Source organism: Chelonoidis abingdonii, chromosome 6, assembly GCF_003597395.2.
Source record: "Chelonoidis abingdonii isolate Lonesome George chromosome 6, CheloAbing_2.0, whole genome shotgun sequence".
NCBI lineage: Eukaryota > Metazoa > Chordata > Testudines > Testudinidae > Chelonoidis > Chelonoidis abingdonii.
In genome coordinates, this window is record NC_133774.1 from 104,733,569 (window position 1) to 104,756,443 (window position 22,875).

At 38.6% G+C, this 22,875-nt stretch overlaps 1 protein-coding gene across 3 annotated transcripts in view; it reads right to left on the reverse strand.

Annotated features, from left to right (window-relative positions):
* The window catches only part of LOC116823190 (transducin-like enhancer protein 1), a 94,227-nt gene that overhangs the window by 5,499 nt on the left and 65,853 nt on the right, over positions 1-22,875 (reverse strand). For all 3 annotated transcript variants that reach the window (XM_032777589.2, XM_075067299.1, XM_032777586.2), the window contains exons 12-19: positions 22,152-22,296; positions 21,239-21,429; positions 20,004-20,080; positions 6,160-6,409; positions 4,131-4,378; positions 1,614-1,761; positions 1,080-1,230; positions 516-592 (exon numbers count right to left, since the gene is read on the reverse strand). In XM_032777589.2, coding sequence (XP_032633480.1) covers positions 516-592; positions 1,080-1,230; positions 1,614-1,761; positions 4,131-4,378; positions 6,160-6,409; positions 20,004-20,080; positions 21,239-21,429; positions 22,152-22,296 — 1,287 coding nt within the window. The remainder of the gene's footprint in view (positions 1-515; positions 593-1,079; positions 1,231-1,613; positions 1,762-4,130; positions 4,379-6,159; positions 6,410-20,003; positions 20,081-21,238; positions 21,430-22,151; positions 22,297-22,875) is intronic.

Sequence of the window (22,875 nt, forward strand, 5' to 3'; positions counted from 1 at the left end):
GGTGAAATGAAGATCATTCTTTGGCATAGATTTCTTGCAGCCAGCACAAGACTTAAAACCCGGAGACCAATGCATACCTCAGTACTGGGTGTCAGTAACCCACGAATAAGAGGGAACCAATGCTCCAACAAAACCTACAATAATCTAACACCAATGAATATCACTAACTTAACTATTTACATAAAGAAAGATAATTTCCGTGTAAAGGGAGAAACTTGCAACAGCATGCCTATGCACTCTGACCACTGATCCCAAGTGGTCAGAAGGAACTGAGGGAGGTCTGGGGCAGCGGAATGAGGGGGCTGAAGGCGCATATGCCACCCCAATGGGTATCACTAAGGGGAAAATTTCCAACTTTCGTGCATTGGGTGCAGACACATCTGAGGTAGAATGGGCATGTGCAATTACTCAAAGAAAAATATATATTAAAAAAAAAAATCCTTTCTTCACTCTCCCTCCAACACTTTTTTTTTTTTTTTTTTTAAATTAAGGGGGAGTGGGACTATTACTCTTACCTGGAATATACTGGCTCCATAGGGGGTCCGCCAAGCATTAAGAAGGTTATCTTTTCCAGTACTCACAAACCATTTACCTAGAAATGTAACAGAAAGGAAATGAGAACGTATAATAAAACGTCCAATAACTGACAGATTTTACATTTTCAACTCATATTTATGAAGTTTAACTCAAGAGGCATATTAACCTCAGGGGTTATTACCTGGCTGATTAGCACTATTCAAAGCTCTTGGTACTAATCAACATGGTTTTTGCTTACATCTGTGTGTGTGTATTGGGGGGAGAGAATATGAAACCCATCACAGAGGAATGCTGTTGCTGCTTGTAATAATAATACTTAAAAAACAAAACACATAGTAAGTAGAAAGCACTTTACAAACATGAACTAATTTCCACAACAGCCATGGGAGGAAGGTAGATGGGTATTACCATCATTTTACAGATGGCAAATAAGAGGCAGAAAGGTGAAGTGACTTCCCCAAGTCATACAGTAAGTAACTGGCAGAGCAGGGATTAGAACTCAGGAACTCTTGGCTTCCAGTGCTATGCTCAGGCCAACTTACCACAGTAAGCAAACTTAAGTGACAACACACAGCTCTCATGAAGATGTAGTTGATACTTGTCTGGTTTATTTACATGTAGTACTTCCACATTGCTGCTCTCCATCCCCACAGCCAGCCATTCACCAGTAGGGCAATATCCAAGGGAAAAGATCTGGGGAAATTAAACAAGGAAAATCTTTATCTTTTTGCAATGTTAATGAATGAAATATCACAATGGAGGAAAGAGACTAAAACCAAATTCAAATTGTTCACCAGCAAGGATATTGTTCCAATTCAGAGAAGAGAATAGGGGAATATTTAGTTATCTATTCTGTAATTCAACTATGTCTGGGGGGAAGCAGGAAGTGAGATGTAATTTAGGCTATCGCTGCATTTTTGTGAGCCAATAATCCATAGGAATTCCAAAACGTAATGCATGTTTTGGCTTCTAACAGCAAAATAAAAATGCCTCCCTTGCACTGGGTTTAGTTCTTCAGTATCATCCTAAATAAACTGGCAAATTAAAAAAAAAAAAATGTAGGGAAACCTAGTCACCTGTGATGTGAAGTCATGCTGTTGTAGCTGTCTCCCTTCTCTCAAGTCCCAGGATCTGACGGTGTTGTCCAAACCTCCCGTCCAGAGCTTGGTACCATCATTAGAAATGTCAATACAGCTGGCTCCATCTGTGTGGCCCTGGAATTGCCTGATAAAACAAACCAGATTGAATAATGATTTCCTGCCAGAGCTCAAGGTAAACACTGTTGTGTTGTTAGTTTTGGATTCTGTATGTGTGTGTCATCTCTTCTGAGTCTACTGATGTGCAAGAGCCAGCCCCTCCCCCTGGCTGGACATGAAATGCACACATTACAAAAACCACTTTGCAGGTGTTAGGGAAATGATCTGTAATACAGCTAGCTAAACAAAAGCAGTCAAATATTTCCTATCAGATTTTGGGAGGAAGGAAAGCTATTTAAAACACAAAGTACAAGTATGTTACCCATCACACCTGGAAAAAATGAATGAATCACCAAGATTAAAAAACAGACTATCCAAGGGACAAACTAGTTATTTCTGCATTTTTATTTATCTGTGAATCAAGAAGATAAATACATAGCACATTTGGTTACATAAATATTAGTAGGAAGGAATCCAGAAAACTAAAAACAACACCGCCACCATGACTGAATCAGCAAAATTATGCCCTCAGTGGTAGTAGGTCATGAGATCCCATAGTCACTAAACAGTATGTTTTGTTTTAAAGCTTTGCCTTAGGAACTTTCAGCTCTCAGCAACACAGGGTCAACAAGTTTTCCTTGATCCTTAGACCAACATCCTCTGAGATGCTTACATTTTTCACTGGCGATTGGCTTTGGGGAAGTCCTATGCCTTAGTGTCAAAGGTTGACGGGAGGGAAAAGAAGAAAAAAAAAAAAAGACTCTTTTGGGAGTCAACTATAAATCATTTACAGCTGCCACAATAAAGGTCATGTGGCATGTTTTGTTTTGAGTCACTGATCTGACAACACAAGGAGTTATCAATTAGTAAAAGTAGCAGGCAATGGAAGATCAGAAGCAAACATACATAGGAAAAAAGTGCATCACAGCACTATGGTAGCTAGTCCTGGTCATTCATGAGAGTGTCATAACATTTAGAAAGATTTTATTTGTACTGAGACATAATTTAAATACATAGCAAGGGTCATCCACGTTTTAAGCCATGCCAAAATCAAATTTGTGGACCTAAACACACAAAGGGCTTTATCCTTTGTGCAAGTATGAGGGCCTAAATTCTAAAGAGTGACTAGGATTTGGGTGCCTCAATTGTTTTGGTGCCCACTCAGAGACATTTTAAATAGGCCCAGAGTGTGTACTCAGCACTTACTGAAAATCAGGGCCATTCCTCATTTAAGCTCTATTTCCTTACAGTACCATGGATATCTACAAATTTAGTAGCAATAAACCAAAAGTAAGCTTTTTAGTGGACCACAGCATTATTATAATTTAAGCTATCCCAGGCAATTCCAGATCCAGCCTCTGCATAACAGCAAAAAGCGATAACATTACCATGCCAGGCACTCGCATGTAGAAATTGATTCTGTCTCTAGCACATTCACTGTTTTGTCTTGAAGGCTTAAAGGAAAGTCAGTTACGGACATGATTTATCCGGGCATTAAGTTAATAGTACTCCCTGAGAACCAATCCTAAAAGAATTAGAGATTGACTACAAAGAGTATCACTTATTAGCCTCCAAAAAAATGGACCAACTACCAAAAATAGTACCTTAAAAATGTGAGAGGCGAAAACTGGGCAGGAATGGCAGAAAAAAAACAAACAAACAATGCATTAAATTGTTTCAACTTTAATTTAACATTATTTATACTATGGTTAAATTAAACAAAATGTAAGAGCTGCTCCAAGCCTCGTTTAACACCTTTGGTGCATCCCAATGCCAGTATAATCAATTGTGTGCTAAAAAAAAATCTCAACAGAAAAGGCCAAGATGTTACTGCACAGGAAGTTTCCCAAAGAACACATGGTCATATTGTCTTGTCAACACCCACTTCTCATGCACAATGGACTATTGGTATTTCATGCCTTATTGATACGGTTGGCAGCATCCACACTCTTCTAAATCACTTTTGGATAGTCAAATTTTGTTACCATTTATAAGCAGGTGATTTTCAATACTTATGTAACAAGGGTCAAGACAAGACAAAGAAACACACCTCAATACTACCCCAAAGTTTGCATTCACTCTTCATCAACCATGAAGCTTAAAGTGATATATATGCCACGGTCTGCAGTGATTTGGGGCTGATCCAAAATTCATTGGAGTCCATGGGAATTTTTATATTGCTTTCAGTGGGCTTTTGATCAGGCTCTTTATGAACTGGGTTCCAGGACTAGGCTGAGATCATCACTAAATTAGGATTCACTCTGTTCTCTAGACAACAGGGACTACCTACGTAACACTTCTGTCATGAAATACATTGCGTAGGAATAATAAATATTTAGCTAATTATCTAAAGAATAACTTTCATAAAAATCCTTTTGTAAAGTAAGAATAACTCACCTGACCAACGTCTGATTGTGCAGATCCCACACTGCAATATTCCCATCGCTACAGCAGGAGAAGCAGACCTTGGAATCTGGGCTGATAGCCAGAGCGTAGCAGGCTGGGGCAGAAGATGTCAGCTCTGCTTTTATACGAGGAGTTGGTGCTGCCAGGTCCCATATGGATAATGTGCTGGCTTCCCCACCAACTATGAGGGTGCATCCATCAGGCAGCAATTTACAGGAGCGGATGTAGTTATCTCTATTCTGTATAATACAAGCCACCTCAGTTACATTAATAAATGCCTACTGATAATAACCAATGACATGATCCATGCTGCATCCAAGTTTTAAACAGTAGGCTGTATTTTCCTGGTGCCAAAGTACACAAAATTCACCAGCAGATTCTAAATGGCTTCCATCTCCTACCTCTCACCACTGAGCAGAGAGTACAGCTGTAGAAATTAAGCTACAGTTTTCATATTGGAAGTACGGAAGCCTACTGTGTTTTGAATCTGATGGATAGCAATTCTTAGATCTCATTACAAACTGACAGAGCCAAGCTAACAGAGCCAAGAGCTTGCTTGCTGTACAAGTGCACTCCTTCTGCTATGACTGCCAACACTGCAGGAATATTTCCGAAAGAGCAAATGACCTCTTACTTTGGCAGTGTGAAGAAACCATCTATGAAAAACAGTTGGTAAGACCAATGCCGCCCTAGAGTTTTTTTTCCTTAATCTCTATTTTGTGCTTACCATTTATAGCTACAAACGCTGCACCTTTTACATCCTGACTGCTCTTAACCTGTTTCTTGGGACTTAAACTGGGTCTTTGTTTGTCAGCAGGGCTGTAACCACATAATTGGTTTCATATTTGTGATAATGTTACTGACTAAAAAGTACTAAGGGGAAACAGTCCAGGTTTCAGCCATTACAAGTTTTACTCTATAAATAATTGGCTGTCATGATTTCCTCACTTTATATAGCAAAATTATTGTGATGAGAGCTCTGCAGCAGCCAAAAGGATAAAGCCTATAACTCCAAACATACAAGAAAGCAATATTGCTATTTGTTTTGTGTTACTTTCCTTATTACAGCAGGACAATCATTTTTTGTGGTAGCAGACCTTGCTGGCCCTGTTGTATGCAGCAATAAGACGAAATAACCTATACGTAGATAGCTATGAATACTGCTTCCAGGACTGCATCCTCCACAAAGCACACCACATATATTCAGCAATGATATTTGATGGCTAACACTGGGATAGTAATGAAGAAGATCACAGCGAAGCCTGACTGTATACCTTGGCTTGTATCAACACCACTAAATATTGAAAGCAAACTTGCTGTTTTAAATAGGTACTATAGGGATTTATGGCTTATACCCTTAGCAGAGCACTTGCATTCACACTTCACGTTTTACTGGTTGACTTTCTTTCCAACCTTTTTCAGCTGGTTTTATTGATTGTGGAGCAGAGCATGGTGTATGAAGCTTCCTGAGCTAGTTGACCAGGCATATCTTGCCTGCTCCATGTTGTATACAGCACTGAAATCATCGTCAGCTCTCAACAAATGTACGTTTATGTTCCGAACAAGAGCATACTAAGATTGAGACCACCCCCTGTCCTGTAATCAGGCACACTGTAACTACCTTCTATTTAAACCAACTGTAGCAAAAGAGAAATACTTATGGAATGTTCTAGGCATCACTAAGCAAGCCTGACTGCATTCACTTTCTGTCTCTTTCATCTCATCTAAAAGGGAAACCCCTATTATCTGTAAGAGGGAGAACTAGGGACAATTTCCATTTAAAAGTCATCTGTCTAGTGCAGTATTTAATTGTTACTGATCACATTTGTGATGAATAAACTACGATTCTTCCTCACCACTGCCACCATTTTATTTTAAAAAATAGTTACATACCTAAAGCAGGAAACAGAACTGCCTGATATTTCGTTATAATATGAATAAAATCCAGGCCTGGAGAGCTATTTCCTTATTAAGTCTCCAAGGAGAAGTTACCCTTGTGCATAAATTCCTGTTTGCTTACCAGGCAGTCCAGCTGAGAGACAGGGCTCTTGTTGCCAGGTTGGCTAATATCCCAGACTTTGACACATCCCTTTCCCCCAGTGTACACGTGTCTTGTGGGGTTGCTGATGGTAACTGCACACACTACTTCCCCATGATTCAGAGTATTGATCTGACGAGCATGGCGAGGGATTCCTGGTCCAATGAGGGCATCAGGAGGGAAAGGTACAGGCTGCATCTGACCATCTGCAGTAACGTGAAAGGAGTATGCTCTTTCGGGGAAAGAGGGAAGAGGAGAGAAAAAGACAGAAAGAGAATTAGGTCAACCTTTACATTGCTGAGTTGTGAGAAATCAAAGCAACCTTTAGCAGTTCCTTTGCTTGGCTAATTTTATTTTTCATATTATATCAATCTAAGCTGCAGTGCCAAATGCTATAGGCACAGAAAATTTGGGGTGGGATGAGACCACTTACAGCAGACAGTTCCATCTCCTCTTGCAAGAGAAGTAATTAGAGCAAAAAATAAAAGTGCATTAAGTGGTACGATTAACAAGTCCCTTTAAAAAAAAGTCTACATCTATGAGGTCATAGCAACTACCTAATCAACTTTTAGCCTCAGGGAATTTAACCTAACACCTAGACTGCAAGTATGAACTAAATATGAGTCAATAGTGTAACATTGTTGCAAAAAAAAGCGAACACCATTCTGGGATGTATTAGCAGGAGCGTTGTAAGCAAGACACAGCAAGTAGTTCTTCTGCTCTACTCTGCGGTGATTAGGCCTCAGCTAGAGTACTGTGTCCACTTCTGTTTGCCACATTTCAAGAAGGATGTGGACAAATTGGAGAAAGTTCAGAAAAGAGCAATAAAAATTATTAGAGGTCTAGAAAACATGACCTATAAGGGAAGATTGAAAAAAATGGGTTTGTTTAGTTTGGAAAAGAGAAGACAGAGGGGACATTATAACAGTTTTCAAGTACATAAAAGGTTGTTACAAGGAGGAGGGAAAAGAATTGTTCTCCTTAACATCTGAGGATAGGACAAGAAGCAATGGGCTTAAATTGCAGCAAGGGAGGTTTAGGATGGACATTAGGAAAAACTTCCTAACCGTTAGGGTGGTTAAGCACTGGAATAAATTGCTTAAGGAGGTTACTGAATCTCCATCATTGGAGATTTTTAAAAGCAGGTTAGACAAGCACCTATCAGGGATGGTCTAGATAATACTTCGTCCTGCCATGATTGCAGGGGCCTGGACTAGATAGCCTCTCGAGGTCCCTTCCAGTTCTATGATTCTATGAACAAATGGAGGACATACAACTTTAATCAAAATGGTGACTGATACCTTTTCTTAATTGCTGTACCTTTGAACAAGCATTTGTAAGATCTCATTTCTGCAAAGAAGCTGACAAGCCCAACTTCCCAGGCATTTCTGATTATTTGTACAGTTTTTGATATTTGCATTCATGTCAGCGTCTGAGTACAAGTGAACTGAAACTGAAGCCTGGGATGTGGAGAACGGTAGCTAAATAAAGATACATTTTTCCTTGAAAAAAGTAGATAAGCAGATGCCCCACATGTATTACTTTCAGAATATTCCACTAATAGTAGTTAGGACCTAATGTTTCTTTTATAGCCCAAATACCATTATAGGACAAAGCCTTTTCACTAACTTAACACATTTTATTGCCTTGGTGAGATCACTAATTTTGTCCTAATGTTTTAATACGTCTGATTCACATCACAAAGACCAATATTACTATCAAGGTTAACACCACATTTATGACACAGTCTCAAAAAGGCCAAAAACTGAATGAACATGGAGAGGAGAATGAACTACCTGCTCACTAATACCAATTGGGCAGTTTGAGTCACATAGTTTGATGTTCTCCCTTTTAGTTTTTCCTTAAAATATCCTTTTCATAAAAAGGGTGATCAACGTGTCTACCCTATACTCCAAATACATCTTTCCTACAGCTTCTCAGTCAGTGTAAATCAGATGAAATTCAGTATTACAAGCACTGTTTAATTCACATTCTATCCTAAAACTGTTACTCTCAGATTTTTCCGATTTGTGTTTTCTGTAGTATCATGTGCTATAACCAGGGATTGAAAAACCCACTAAAATGGGGTGAGTACACTCACTAAGGATGGGGAGAGAATAGGAAGAACAGCTGGCTCCTTCCCTTGAAGGAAATAATTAAGCCTGAGAGCAGAGCAGCCCAGATATCACTAATGATCTTTCAGTATGGAAGGAAGGAGCGGAAGAAGAGCAACTCATGTGCTATTATTGTTTTCTCAGAAGAGTAGAGGGAAGCAAGCTACCTTTATGTTAAGGCATGGATGTTTCTTCTAGCCGGCCACATGTAGTGGAATTTATACTTGAGTGAATGCACATGGGTGAATGAGTACAGATGAGAGTGAGAGCAAGAAACAGAATGAGGGGGCTATGCTAGCCAAAAAGTGAAGGAGAGAAAGATCTTCAGGAAGATGTGCGCAAGAGAAAAATGTAGAACTGGAGGTAAAGAATAGAAGATAACATTGGGAAAGAATGAGAAAAGGATACAAAGGCATGGAGAGAAAAAGAATGGAAGGATACTCACTCCAAACACCACAATGTATATAACAGGATGGAAAAGTTGAGTAAAGCCAGAAAGGGGAAACAAGATACAAGAAAAAGCACAAGAGACAAAGTTATATTGTTGCAAAACTTATTAAATGGGAAGTAGATTGATAATGCAAAACAATCACGGTATTTGTTTAAATTGTCTAGGGCCTGGCTTTTGGGGCTGTGACAGCACAAGTGTTTGTCACATGGGCTAATAGCAGATGTTGGGAAAACTTCTGAAGCCCCCTAGTAAAATAATTTGAATATAAAATGTCCAAGTTTTGTCACGGTACATTCCTTGCATAGAACTGAATATACCATTTATCTTCATGATGCTGATAGCCAGACTCATATTGACCTCTCTCTTTTTTTATTGTTTGTCTCAGGTTTATAGCATTTCCTTTTAGTTCATTTCCTTCTTCAGGGCACAGGAACAAAGTGAACACTAGCCCTCAACAGTTAATATCGTGCAGGTGACTCCACTGGTTATATCTCCTTTCATCCAATGAGTAGTTTCCATTTATAAATGCCATTAGTATTTGATTTAGAGGGTAGTTCTTTACTCACTCAAAAAGCCCACTGTTCTAAATACCATAATTACTGCCAACGTTGTTACTCTAAAAAAAACAAACAAAATAAAGAGATGAACAAAATGAGGCCCTGTGATAAAAACACTATGTGATCATGTAATTAATGACTGTCCCATAAAGCATGTGTATAGAAGCAAAATTAAGGTTGCACAGCCAACCATAATTCTGGCATTTCCTAACTTTTGACTTTGCAAGCCTAATAGTGTTCTTTTACACATTGCTTTTTTAGGTGTAATTTCCCAGGTTTTTAAAAGTATTAAACTGAAAAGGCTGAAATTCCACATCAGGCTGACATCACCAGGTGTCATCAGCAGGTTTGGAATCTTTATATCTACCAGGAGAAACTGACAGAAGGCTGTCAAACTCTATGTGGACCCGCCCTGCAGTGGATTTCACAGACATTTACTGAGCACAGAAGAATTGGAATCTTGAGTTCCATTCCAGGCTCTTGAGAGGAGTGTGATTTAGTGGGCACAGACAACTTCTGTCTGTTTCCCCCAAGACTGACCCCTTCTGTTCTGTTCTCCCCAGGCTGTCCCCGTCCTCTTTTCCCCACCTCAGCTCCTCATTCAGTCTCATTCTTCTCACCTAGCCAGTCCCAATCTCCACTCATAAGGCTTCTCATCCCAATCCCAGGGCCCTCACCCAGCAAATCCCAGTCTCAACTCCTTCAGACTCCCCATTCCAGCCTCAGTCTCTATCCCTTTTCCAGTCTCTATCCCTTTTCCAGTCTCAGTCTGCTTATCCAGCCAGTCCAAGCCCCCATTATACACTGGCTCCTTATCTGATTCGGCTCCCTGGTCTTCATGCATACCCATGATCTCTTCCCCAGTGGCTCTAGTCCAATGCTTCTCCCCAGGCTCCTTATCCAATCTCACTGTCCCCCTACCACCTGACTCCTTGTCTCAATCTCTTTGCTGAGCAATTTAGTTGCTAATATCTAAGTAGTCTTTATTGACCGGGTGTGATTTTTCAAAGGCTTGTAATCCCAATTTGGGCAGATTTTCCCAGGGGTGGCAAAAGGCATAATCCTGACATAAAGGTCACCCCTTGTCAAATTTCATGTCACCACTCCAAAGCATGGGGGTCCTTGAGTTTTTCAAAGAAAACGTCACCAGAATTTTTTAACATGTGTAAAACAATATATTTTTCCCTCATTCTCGGAAGTGACTGAATTGATTTTCCTGAAATTTTTTTTTTTTTTAAATTCAGCCCGAGGCAGACATCAGGCATGGTAAATTTCAGTCCAAATGTCTGAAGTTTGGCAAAGTTAGAAGCATGAAACCAGGGTCTTTTAAGCAGACATTTCAGGCAATCTTAATAAGACAGTGCTGCCAGTCCCGGCTATAATAAAAGCACATACAAACTAAACGAACATCACTGAAACAGGCATTTCTTACATTCTCTAAGAAGAGATGCATTCCCCACCCTTTTCGGTTAATTTTTACTCTTCCTTCAAGTCTCCTCATACATAAGAGATAAGATTAACCCACAAGGATGCTGGAAACTTCTATTTGTGTATAATGGACAAATAACAGTCTGTAAGTAATTACATTAAAACATATGACAAACAACCAAATGCCAAAACGGAGGTTGCCTATGAACTATGATAAAGTCTTTAATTACATGATCACATATTTCCTGCCTCATTAAACACACAGGATTGTATTACAGTAGTGGTTAGAGGCTCCAACAGAGATCAAGGCCTCATTGTGCAAGGTACAAACACATAAGAAAGACAATGCCTGTCCTAAAAAATGTATAATTTACATAGACCAGGCAGACAAAGGGTGGGAGAAGAAACAAAGGTATAGAGCAGAGAAGTGACTTGCCCAAGCTCACACAACAGGTCAGATCTAGGAAGAGAATCCAGGTATAGAATCATGACAGCTGTGAGAGGCTGCAGTTGGTCTTATATTCTCTCTCTCTCTCTCTCACACACACACACACACACACACACACACACACGTTTAAGTTCCAGTTGCAAAATTTTTTATTACTGGTGAAAATACACAGGCATAAAGGTACACAAGTAAAACACAACTTGACTTTTAGTTCTTATGCTGGTTTTGCAGGGTTGGCAGTTATGAAGACATCTTTTTTTTACTTGTAAATTGACCAGATTTGTTCTGGTTGTGACAGAGATAAGAAGCATGAAGTACCCCACCCAAGCCATTTTTTTCCAGTCACTTTTCAGAGTAATAATCATACTTGTGCACAATTTTTTTTCAATATGTGAAATCTTACTTTTGAAGGTTACTGCTTAACTCCCAATATTTTCAAAACATCAGATTTTCTAATATTTCAGTTTATTTACAAATTAATATGCACAAAGTTTGTTAGTCCTGGGGAAGAGGAGGGGCAGAGACAATATCTTCCTGTATGTGTAAAGTGCTGGACACATGATCATTCAATATATCACAATGATTATTCGAGAATGCAAAATATTGAACCTAATTTAAGGCTTGTACATTCATACCAGTGTATGTTCTCTCTCTTAATGCAAGTAATTCAGTTAATTCAATTATTAATAAGGAATATCAAACCAACAATATGCAGTGTTGTTGTAGCCATGTTGGCCCAGCATACTAGAGACACGAGGGTGAGGTAATATTTTTAATTTTAACATTTCCCAGACCTCAGAAGGAGCTCTGTGTAAATTTGAAAGCTTGTCTCTCTCACTCACAGAAACTGGACCAATAAAAGTTATTACCTCACTCACCTTGTCTCTCTAAACCAACAACATGGCATAACATCTTATTGTTTCTTCCTTTTTCTTTGAAAATTTTTTATTGCTTGTGAAAATGAAGTGATCCTTCCTCAGAACAAATACAGCACTGCCAATGGAGGTGCAAATGGCTTTATTTGTTCCTCAAATACTCCTTGCAGATTTCCAAGCTACCTCTTATCTTAGTTATTGTATAAATAAAGATGATCTCTCCTGCTGCTTCTACAGAAGAACTGTATTTCCAACTCCAGGCCTATAGCCCTCGTACAAAGAAACACACACACACACACAAACTTTAGAAAAATAAAAAAGTGAACACAAAAGCAAAACAAAGATGATATGGAAATAAACACACACAAACATACAGCATTAGGAGTTTATGCTCATCTTCTCAAAACATCTTTTCTAAATAAACCAGATACTTTGTCACTTATGACTATGCACTACCTCTGCCTGAATAAGTGGTAGAAGGAGAACATATTTCCTTCAATGAAGCCCAGATTAGATAAAAATTAGGGCCGTCGATTAATTGCAGTTAACTCATGTGATTAACTCAAAAAAAATTAATCATGATGAATCGCTCTATTAAACAATTAAATACCAACTGAAATTTATTAAGTATTTGGAATGTTTTTCTACATTTTCACATATATTGGACTTCAATTATAAACAGAGAATACACGTCTATATTGTTTTTATTATAATATTTGCATTGCGCAAATGATAAAATAAATAGTATTTTTCAATTTACCTCATATAAGTACTGTAGTACAATCTCTGTCATGAAAGTGCATCGTACAAATGTAGATTTTTTTTGGTTACATAACTGCACTGAAAAACAAAACAATGTAAAACTTCAGAGCCTCCGAGTCCACTCAGTCCTACTTTTTGTTCCACCAATCGCTAAGACAAACAAGTTTGTTTGCATTTACAGGAGATAATGCTGCCCTCTTCTTATTTACAATGTCACCAGAAAGTGAGAACAGGCATTTACATGGCACTTTTGTAGCTGGCAAGGTATTTGCATGCCAGATATGCTAAACATTTGTATGCCCCTTCATGCTTTGGCCACCATTCCAGAGGACGTGCTTCCATGCTGATGATGCTCGTTAAAAAAATATTCTATTAATTAAATTTGTGACTGAACTCCTTGGGAGAGAATTGTATGTTCCCTGCTCTGTTTTACCCACATTCTGCCACATATTTCATGTTATAGTAGTCTCAGATGATGACCCAGCACATGTTCATTTTAAGAACACTTTCACTGCAGATTTGACAAAACGCAAAGAAGGAACCAATGTGAGATTTCTAAAGACAGCCATATCGCTTGATCCAAGGTTTAAGAATCTGAAGTGCCTTCCAAAATCTGAAAGAGACAAGATGTGGAGCATGCTTTCAGAAGTCTTAAAAGAGAAAACACCCTGAAGCGGAAACCACAGAACCCGAACCACCAAAAAAGAAAATAAACCTTCTGCTGGTGACATCTGACTTAGATAATGAAAATGAACATGCGTGGGTTCGGACTGCTTTGGTCTGTTATCAAGCAGAACCTGTCATAAGCATGGACGCATGTCCCTTGGAATGTTGGCTGAAGCATGAAGGGACATATGAATCTTTAGCACATCTGGCATGTAAAATCTTGTAATGCCGGCTACAACCGTACCACAAAAACACCTTTCCTCACTTTCAGGTGACACTGTAAACAAAAAGCAGGCAGCATTATCTCCTGCAAAAGTAAACAAGCTTGTTTGTCTGAGCGATTGGCTGAACAACAAGTAGGACCGAGTGGACTTGCAAGCTCTAAAATGTTACATTATTTTATTTTTGAATGCAGATTTTGTGTGTACATAATTCTACATTTCTAAGTTCAACTCGTGATAAAGAGATTGCATTACAGTGCTTGTATTAGGATAACTGAAAGCTACTATTTCTTTTGCTTTTTTACAGTGAAAATACTTGTAATCAAAAATATAAAGTAAGCACTGTACACTTGTGTTGTATTTGAAATCAACATATGTGAAAATGTAGAAAACATCGAAAAATATTTAAATAAATGGCATTCTATTATTAACAGTGTGATTAATCGTGATTAATTTTTTTAATTGCTTGACAGCCCTAATAAAAATGGACGATTAAAACAAAAGACTAGGACTTGCATGGTAAATATTTAAACAAATAAATTGTCACTTCCTTATTAAAATTACTTACATTATTTTAAGTAGTAGTTACATTTTGCCTCCATCTCAATCTTGTCTATAACATTTATATGCTCCGAAACAGATTTGAAAAGTACAAATAGAGCACCGATAAAAACACACATCTTTAATACAATATAATACATGGATAAAAATTAATGATTTAAAATAAAAATCAGACTTTTTTTTTTATTTAAATTGGATTTTTTTGATAAAATGGTTTTTGAAGGAAAAAACCTATCTAAAAGATAGTTTTAATTAAGATACATTACAGCTTAAAGATACCTCATCATGGAATAGGGATTAGAAATTCTAATTCTATAGTAAGTGATAATATAGTCATGTAATGTTTAAGAAAATTTTTGTAAATTATGAGTTCCAATAGGTCATGGATGAGGGTCCCAATCTTATGCAGTTCCAGGGGCTTCTGTATAGATTATTTAGGTTAATTTTTCTATCTACCAAATCGTACTCAGTGCTCAGTCTAAAAGATATCATCAGAGATGCTTAGTTTTGCCGTTCTCAAACTGTGGATTTGTGTCTCCAGAGACAACACGCTTGTTAACAGCAAAAATGTTTTTAAATAAATAAATAATAGAGGTGAGAAATAACAGACTTCAACCCTAGGGTTACCATACGGCCATATTTTCCCCGGACATGTCTGGCTTTTTAGTTGTTAAATTGCCATCTGGGAGGAATTTTTAAACTATCTAAGAACATCTGGGAAAATATGGACGTATGGTAACCCTTGAAAGGTATGTGGGGCTGAGCTGGGGGAGCAGAGGCTGCTGGGAGGAGTGGGGCAGGGGCAGCAGAGGGCGATGACTGGGGGCTGGGTTCGCTCCTGATCTGGCTATGAGCAGGAAGCTGCAGCCTGGCCCTTATCAGCAAGCGGGACTGTGCCCCAGGCCGCGCTTCGGCTCCATGGGCAGCGGCTGTAGGTACCTCCTTCTCCTGCACCACGTGGCAGGATGGAGACACAGCAGCAGCAGCGCAGCCTCTCCTGCCACCATGGCGGGCTACACTCTTCACCTCCTCCTGCTGCTGCAGAGACTGCCACTGTCCTGGGCTCAGGCTGCCCGGCTCCCCCGAACAGCGCCCGGTTCCTGCTGCTCTTGGCTAGCAGATGCGGGGCCCCAGCTGAGCCTGGCCCCTTGCGTCTACTCCATGGCAGCGTCCCCTGCTCCGTGTCCTCCCGGGGATCCGTGGTGGCAGCGTCCGGGGAGCCCAAGAGGAGGAGCAGCCCCCGAGCAAGCGGGGGAGACTCCAAGGTGAAGAGGCTGCTGTCCCTGGCACTGGTCAAGTGCTGGAGACTGACAGGTACCTGCCTCTGCCCCATCCCAGCACTGCCCTCCAGCCCAGCACTACCTGCCCCCTAGCCCAGTGAATGTTACCTGCCCCACCAGCCTCAGCGCCCTGCCCCATATTGTCAGCCACTCCAATCTCACTGACAGCAGCACTCCTTCACAAACAGCTGCAATCATTTCAATTCTATTTTAAGACAGCATGTTCTTTAATTGTCAGGTTTATGACCACAATGTTGCTACCATTAATTCTAGCATCAATGCTGAGAGCAGCAACGTAGTGCTAGAAGAAGTCAGAACTCACACCCTGGGAAAACCTGTAAGAATGTTAACACAACAGCCATAGGGGACTGTAAAGAAAGCTAAAAACTCCACTGGAATGACTAATTAAATGAGCAAATATGAATACGGCACTAAGCCAAAAAAAGAGTATAAAATACTGCGTGTTGCTCACTGTACAGTAGGGAAAGAAAGGACAAGGTGCATGATTTGTCACCCACCAGATAGTCATCTCTGCAAATAGTACTGATTTCAGGAGAAAAGTAATTACTGATTTCGAAACCACACCAGAAGAGAAAGAAAAAAACAAGAGAAAAATCTAAAGAAATTCACTCTTGTGCAACATGACGAATATACCACAAGATAAATTAATAATTGCCATAGCTAAAGAAACTGAAGTAGTTTTAGATCATTGGACCTCTTCCAAATACTACCGAGCAAGAGATTTTAAAGTATAAGCTTGAATCATTCGTTATGAGGATGGAAGTGTGAAACTGAACAACAAGAAGTAAAAAGTAGTAAGTCATAACAGCAGTTAAAGGCAGACAAAAGAAAAATATAGAGAAATATTAGTTCCACAGTAATGGAAAAAATTAGCAGTAGGCTTCAGCAATGGAGGGAATATAGAAAGATGATACACAAGAAAAGGAAAACACCATAAAACCACAGAAAGAAGGCAGGAAAACTGAAGAATAAATACTAAATACAGCTTGACAGCAAGATGAAGAGAAAATGGAAGGAATGGTTCTCAGGGAGAAACACAAGAAGATAAGAGTGTCTAAGGGGCACTGCTATCAACTGCCAAGACCAGCTAATTTGTGGTAATGGGAACTGAGAACTGAAACACCTTATAGCTTTTAGGTCAGCATGCAATGGCCCACAGTCACTAGCATCACTGGTAACAGGATTAGGCTCTGAAGGGAACAAACTTGCCAGCGGCAGATTTAAAAAAAAACAAAAGCAGAAAAGGTTGGGAGTAAGGGACCTAAACTTAGTGACACAGCAGAAGGTGAAGCTGTAGAAAAAAGGGTGTTTTCCAGAGGGAATTCTTGCAACAGCAGGCAACTGGAAAACAAGAGCAGGTTCCTAAGAGGCAGCTTATTTTTCTAACAGCAATCTCTTCTAATAATAAGATTTCAGTGTGTACAGTGGTCAAAGAAGAACAGGTGCTCACAAAAATGCTGGTCCTTTGGAAAGAGAGAACTGAGTCAATGGTACTTAGAACAACAACAAAAAACAAGAGCCCAGAGTAACTACAGAGAGTTACAGCAGTCAGCAGATAAAGATGGCAGGGGATTCAGTATTTCTAATGGGAAAACTTCCTCCCCCTCCCACCTGCAACAGGATACACAACTAAAATGCCATCTCTCATTTACTACACAAACACAATGTGGCATCTCAATTTGTGTGTCTGGGAGAAAGTAGGTTTCAAATATAAATTGAGAATTCCCCTGCAGTCTGTGAAATTCTGTGACAGATGCCGCATTACACCCATATTTTGTACCAGAAAATGTCAATAGACTTAACACAGATAAAAGATGATATCATAAAGTTACCCTGGGCAATGGAAGACATCCTACTAGTTGTGGATGAACGAGGCTAAAATAAGTCTAAATCCTAACGCAGTCAACTGAAGACTACTGGGATTTTAAAAGTTTATCATGTTTATAGTAAAAACAGGCAAAGGAGGCAGTGACTATCAGCAAAGGACCAAGAAGTCTCCAAGTAGTATGACCAGGAGTATGACTGACTGTGTAACTTTTAACTGAAAGTGAGGGGTCTCAGAAGCAGTTTCAATAACTAAGCTTTAAACTCTCTGTCAAAATCTAAGTGACTAGAAGGAAAACACACACAATATTTTTCATTCAAATAATACTTTTTAAGCAATAGGAAACAGACATGGCTGATGTGCCTCGAACATTGCAACAATATCTAGATTTGAGCCCCCTTCCCCAGTACACTTTTTATTAAATATTTCTGGAAGTCATGAAATGGAAATAGTGAAATGGTTTAATAAATGAAGTCCAGGAATTAAAATTACTCATATCTATTGGCCTTATGAACGATTCAACAATATTTTATTTATAAAACTGTGGGCCCCATTTCACTGAAGTAACTAGGAAGTCACTAGGAATAGCCCCTTAAAACAGAAAAAATCTATTTTAAGAACTAGTACGCTCTTCATATTTAACCTGACAGCCAATGTTTGATGCATAATACCATCCTTAGAACCCTCTTAGAAATGCAGTACATTCACTATCTCTTCTCTAATCTTTTCCGCAGGTGAGGATTTCATTCATGAAATTCAGTCCAAGAAGGGCCTGAGAGTGCCAACCTATTCGTCGAGTCTTCATGTAAAAGTGCAGTAATTAGCTAAGAAAACAGATTTAGGAGGAGCAGTTTGCCCTTAATTCCTATGAAAGAGGAAAAAGTGGGAGAAGAAACATGCACTCCACAAAACACCATATTCACTGCACAATTTAATCAGTCAGGATGACAGGCACATGAGGTTGAAAAGCACGGTGGAAGCAAATCAAGGTGTGTTTGTAAAGATTCAACTTGTAAGGTTCAACACAGTACATTTTTCTTAACTTACAATTCACACTAAAAATTAAGTGACTGCATTCTTCTGAAAGCTGTGCAGGACAAGTGAATGTGAGTATGAACCTGTGTAAGCACAAAGCTTCATAACAAAGTCATGAGGCAATCAGGAGGCATATGATGCATCTGTGAGAGGAAGACATGAGTGAAGAGCGGAAAATTTAAACCAGTTTCACTATTAAATCAGGCAGATAGTTTAATGTAAACTAGAACGATATTGCAGAATATTTGTAATCAACAGGAAGGGTTTCCCATACACAAATTAGGCATGCATTTTAGATATACACTGCCAGGAAACAGAGCAGGTTGAGAGGGAAACTATACACCTGTTATAAAGGAAATACCACCAGAAAATTGAGTTTTATCAATAATATATTCTTTTGGAAATTATGCTCTGTTTAAAACTGTATAAAATTATTTTCTAAAAATCTTTAAGAAAACTGTTAAAATAAGAAGTTTTTAGAGGCTTGGATTTTTTTGTTTTTTTTCTGTGTCCATGATTCTACCCTAAATGTGGAACCTAACCAAGTTTAATTAAGGTTACTTAAACCTTTACAACCTACTTAAATCAAATTGCTGCAAACGCTCAAGGTTCAACAAAATGCTCACCCACCAAACTGAAACACATATTTTAGCGGCATAATTTTAAAATGTTGCTTAATATGCCAACAAAGCACTATATTGTGAAAATACAGAAAGCCAGACATCTTTAAGAGAATTTCAAAATTCATCTGACAGAGCAGAATATTAGCTAACTATCAGACTGCTTTCATTTTATTACCTTTACAGTAAAAAAATAAAATTATTCTAAAAATCCAAAATACACTTATCTGTGAATCCAAAATGGCATGGTCACCATTAACAAGTTTTTTAGTTTAAGTGCTCTTTTCTTTATATAGTGAATTTAGTATTAATACAAGCATTTAATTTCAAGCACTGCTGTGAAAATAAACCCTCCTACTTTTATATGTCCACTGTACATCTTTGCTTGTGTATTCGGCTGCTCTACAGCTGCATGTCTCTGAGGTAGTTTTCAGAAGTGCCTGCTTCATTATGCAAGTTCTGTACCTTTTGCCAAAGTAAGTACTTATGATCCCCATTAAGTGCCAGCTAAATTTCTGAAGCTTGAGACACAGTGATTTCAGACCTTCACTCCTGCTAAAATATCTACCAATAGAAGGGGGATATGATTTGCACCCACAATTTGTAGCAGCTGAAAGACAGCTTCACATGTTTCAATATAAAGGCAAAAACATCTTATTTCTTCTGCTGAGCACTACTAATTTCCAACTCCCCTAGCTACCTCTAGTTCAATAGCAACTTTGAGAGAAAGGAAACTCAGGGATGTATCCCACCAACAGCTTCTCTCCAGAAATAATTAAACGTTCACAAATGTGATTAAGACGACAGCTGCCAGTTGAAAATTTAGAAGATATACTCCTTATCAGAAGAGGACAACAGCAATCTCTTTCAAAACACCCAAGATACCATTCCATTTGGAAGTCTTGTTTGCTGACATAAGATAAGTGCTCTCAGATGTTATTAAGGTGTTAAAAGTTACTTACGGTTTCCCCCCAGGGATTCCTGCTAGATTTGGAGGGATTCCAGGTACTCTCATGTGAGGAGGAGGATCAAATCCAACCTGATAGTGAAAAATGAATAAATCTCAAGCCTGTTGAATGAGAAAACACAGCTCCCCTTCCTTCATCCCCAACTCATTTTATGTATTAAAAAAATGGTGTAGAGTATTTTAGAAATGCAAATGTTTCTTATTGGAATGCATTAAAGGGACATTCTTAGGAGATTTATTTTTATGTTGTCCAGTGTTCACATTCAAAAACTGAACCAATAGATGTACATGATCATAACAGCTTAAATATGACAGTAATGATATGCTTAATACATTATGTGCTACTTTAGGATTTCCTAGCATTTTAAATCTTATTATATTAATTCATCTAGTATAAATACATACTTCAAGCAACCCCTACAACAAATATGGACCAAAGTGAATTAAAGTTCATCCTTTGAAATGGTATCCATAACTTAAAACCATAATGCATGTAGTTTTAATGACACGTATATGCCGTTTACAATTTCCATCCTTCCTGCTCAAGAAAACTGTTTTCCAGTTAAAAAGATAAGCCTCATTCTAGAATTTAGAGAATAAAGAACCAAGCCTCACATATCCTGCAAATACTTTCACGCATAACTGGGCCCCTATTTAGTTTTACTGTATGGTAGTGGTGACTAAAGGAGTACCTTATTTGCACTGTTGCTAGGCATAAGGAATTTTCTAACTCTCCAGGCCACAGAGCAATAAAAAAGAGAGACACCAACCAACTTCAAATTTTTATTTTCATAAAAAATAAAACTACAAGCACAAAAGAGTGGATAAAAAGCCTTCTACGTGCTACAGGATTAATTTAGTATGTCTATAAAGTGTACAAATCTGCTCCAGTAGGAGAAAAACAGATGTCCAGAGAACCAATGAAGAGCTTTGTAGCTTCCAACACTACCTTTTTATTCACAAAAATATATAAATAGTTTGGCACTTCTTATTGAACCAAAGCACTAATGAAGGCAAACAAAAACTGAAACATACATAAATACACTGAGGGTCTGTTTTCAAGGCACGAGTTTGCTTCTGTAGCCATAGAGCAAAGTGAAACATACAGTGAAGTAGCCAAGCCTCTGCTGTTGTTATGGCCTGAAACTTAGACAATGTTAAATGACACATGTAGCTTTCCCAGTGAACCAAAACTCATCCTATTGAGATGGCAAGCAACGTGTTTCCTACCATAGGAGATCGTCCATAGGCAACCACGGCGGCTGCAGCTGCAGCAGCACTCATCTGCGGGGACATATTGTGCAGACTGGCATACGCTGCCCCTGGACTGGTCAACTCTCCATTCATGCCAGTATGAGGTACCATTCCAAATGGAGTAGGGTATGGTCCTGACACCGCCAAGGGTGTCCTCAAACCAGCAGCTGCAGTTTAATGAAATAATGTGCTCATTTTGAATTCAAGTAATTTTCTATTTCTCTGCATACAGGGAAGAAATCACTGTCATTCCAGATGGATACTTCTTTTGCAACACCCAGTCTTCCCTTCTGTCCACAGTCCCTTTTAATGTTGCCAGGTACATTCTGAACTAGGCTCATCACCACCACACATCCTGGCTCTCTGTAAATGAGAGCTCATATATGCCTAGCTATTCTGATTACTTTTAATAATTCCTACACATACTGCCCATTCCTTCCTTCCTTCCTATTTTCCTTCTCCCCATTGTTCATGTTATTTGGTCTCTCTCTATTTACTGCAATAAGGCTGAGGTACAGTTTAGAAAACTGACATCTAAAGACTGAATAGCAAAGGTAAGCATAGCTCTGAATTTGTCACGATTTACATTTCAGGAAATATTAGCTGTTTCAAATACAGGATAAGGCTAGCAAGGAGCTTGCATTCAGAATAATTAGCAGAAACTTTAAAGAAGTCATTACATAGTTTAGATTATTTGGAAAGAAGATAAAAAATCTAAACAGTCTGAAAGAGGTACAAGCTGCTGAAAACTAAGTCTGAACATCTGTTTCTTATCAAACCTCTTCAACAATATAAAGAATAAAGCAATACATTTATTTAATATTCACAAATTACATAAGTAAAAGATTAATGGAAGGCTTAGAAAAGCACATGAAAAGCAATGCATTACCAGCTTGGTTAACTAGAGGGTCCATTGTTGGAGGTTTGCCAAGGCCTGGACGAAGTCCTGGAGTAGCACTAGTGCCCGGAGTTGGCACATCACTTCGAGGAGTCGGTGTGCTGGATTTCAGAACAGGCGTGCTGGCTTTTTCATGCTGGTATCATTAAACAAATTAAATGAGTATTATTTTTAATCCAGGCCATATTACACAATTTATCACAACAGCAGCTGGGACACTGGGCACCTACTGCCTACTCCCTCAGCCAATTTTCATAAATCCACACAATGTTGATAGCATTAACTTGTGAGTGAGAAATGTTGACCTTTCCTATTCCTGCCAAAATTAAATAAGCACAAAATGCAGAAGGTCATTTTTTCCTTCCTCCACAGGCATTAATATGTCTGAGATAATTTTAATTCAGGACAATATTCTACATATCACCAAATTCTTTCAGTCTAAAATCGGCATCTCAAATATTACAGATAACAATTTGTCTAATGTCCCAGATTAAAGTCCAAAAAAGGAGTGATGCCTAATTGATAATCTCCTAAAATAAAACAATTTAATAAAATGTGCCAGTATAACATGATCAAATAATTTAATGCTATTTTACCAAAAGAGAGAGTAAAACAGCCTATTTAGAAGAAGGCAACTATGATTTTGCAGAACTTTTATGTTTTGTGTATAGTGTGTATGTTTTGTCTGTAGTGAAGAATAAGCGTAAGCTATTTT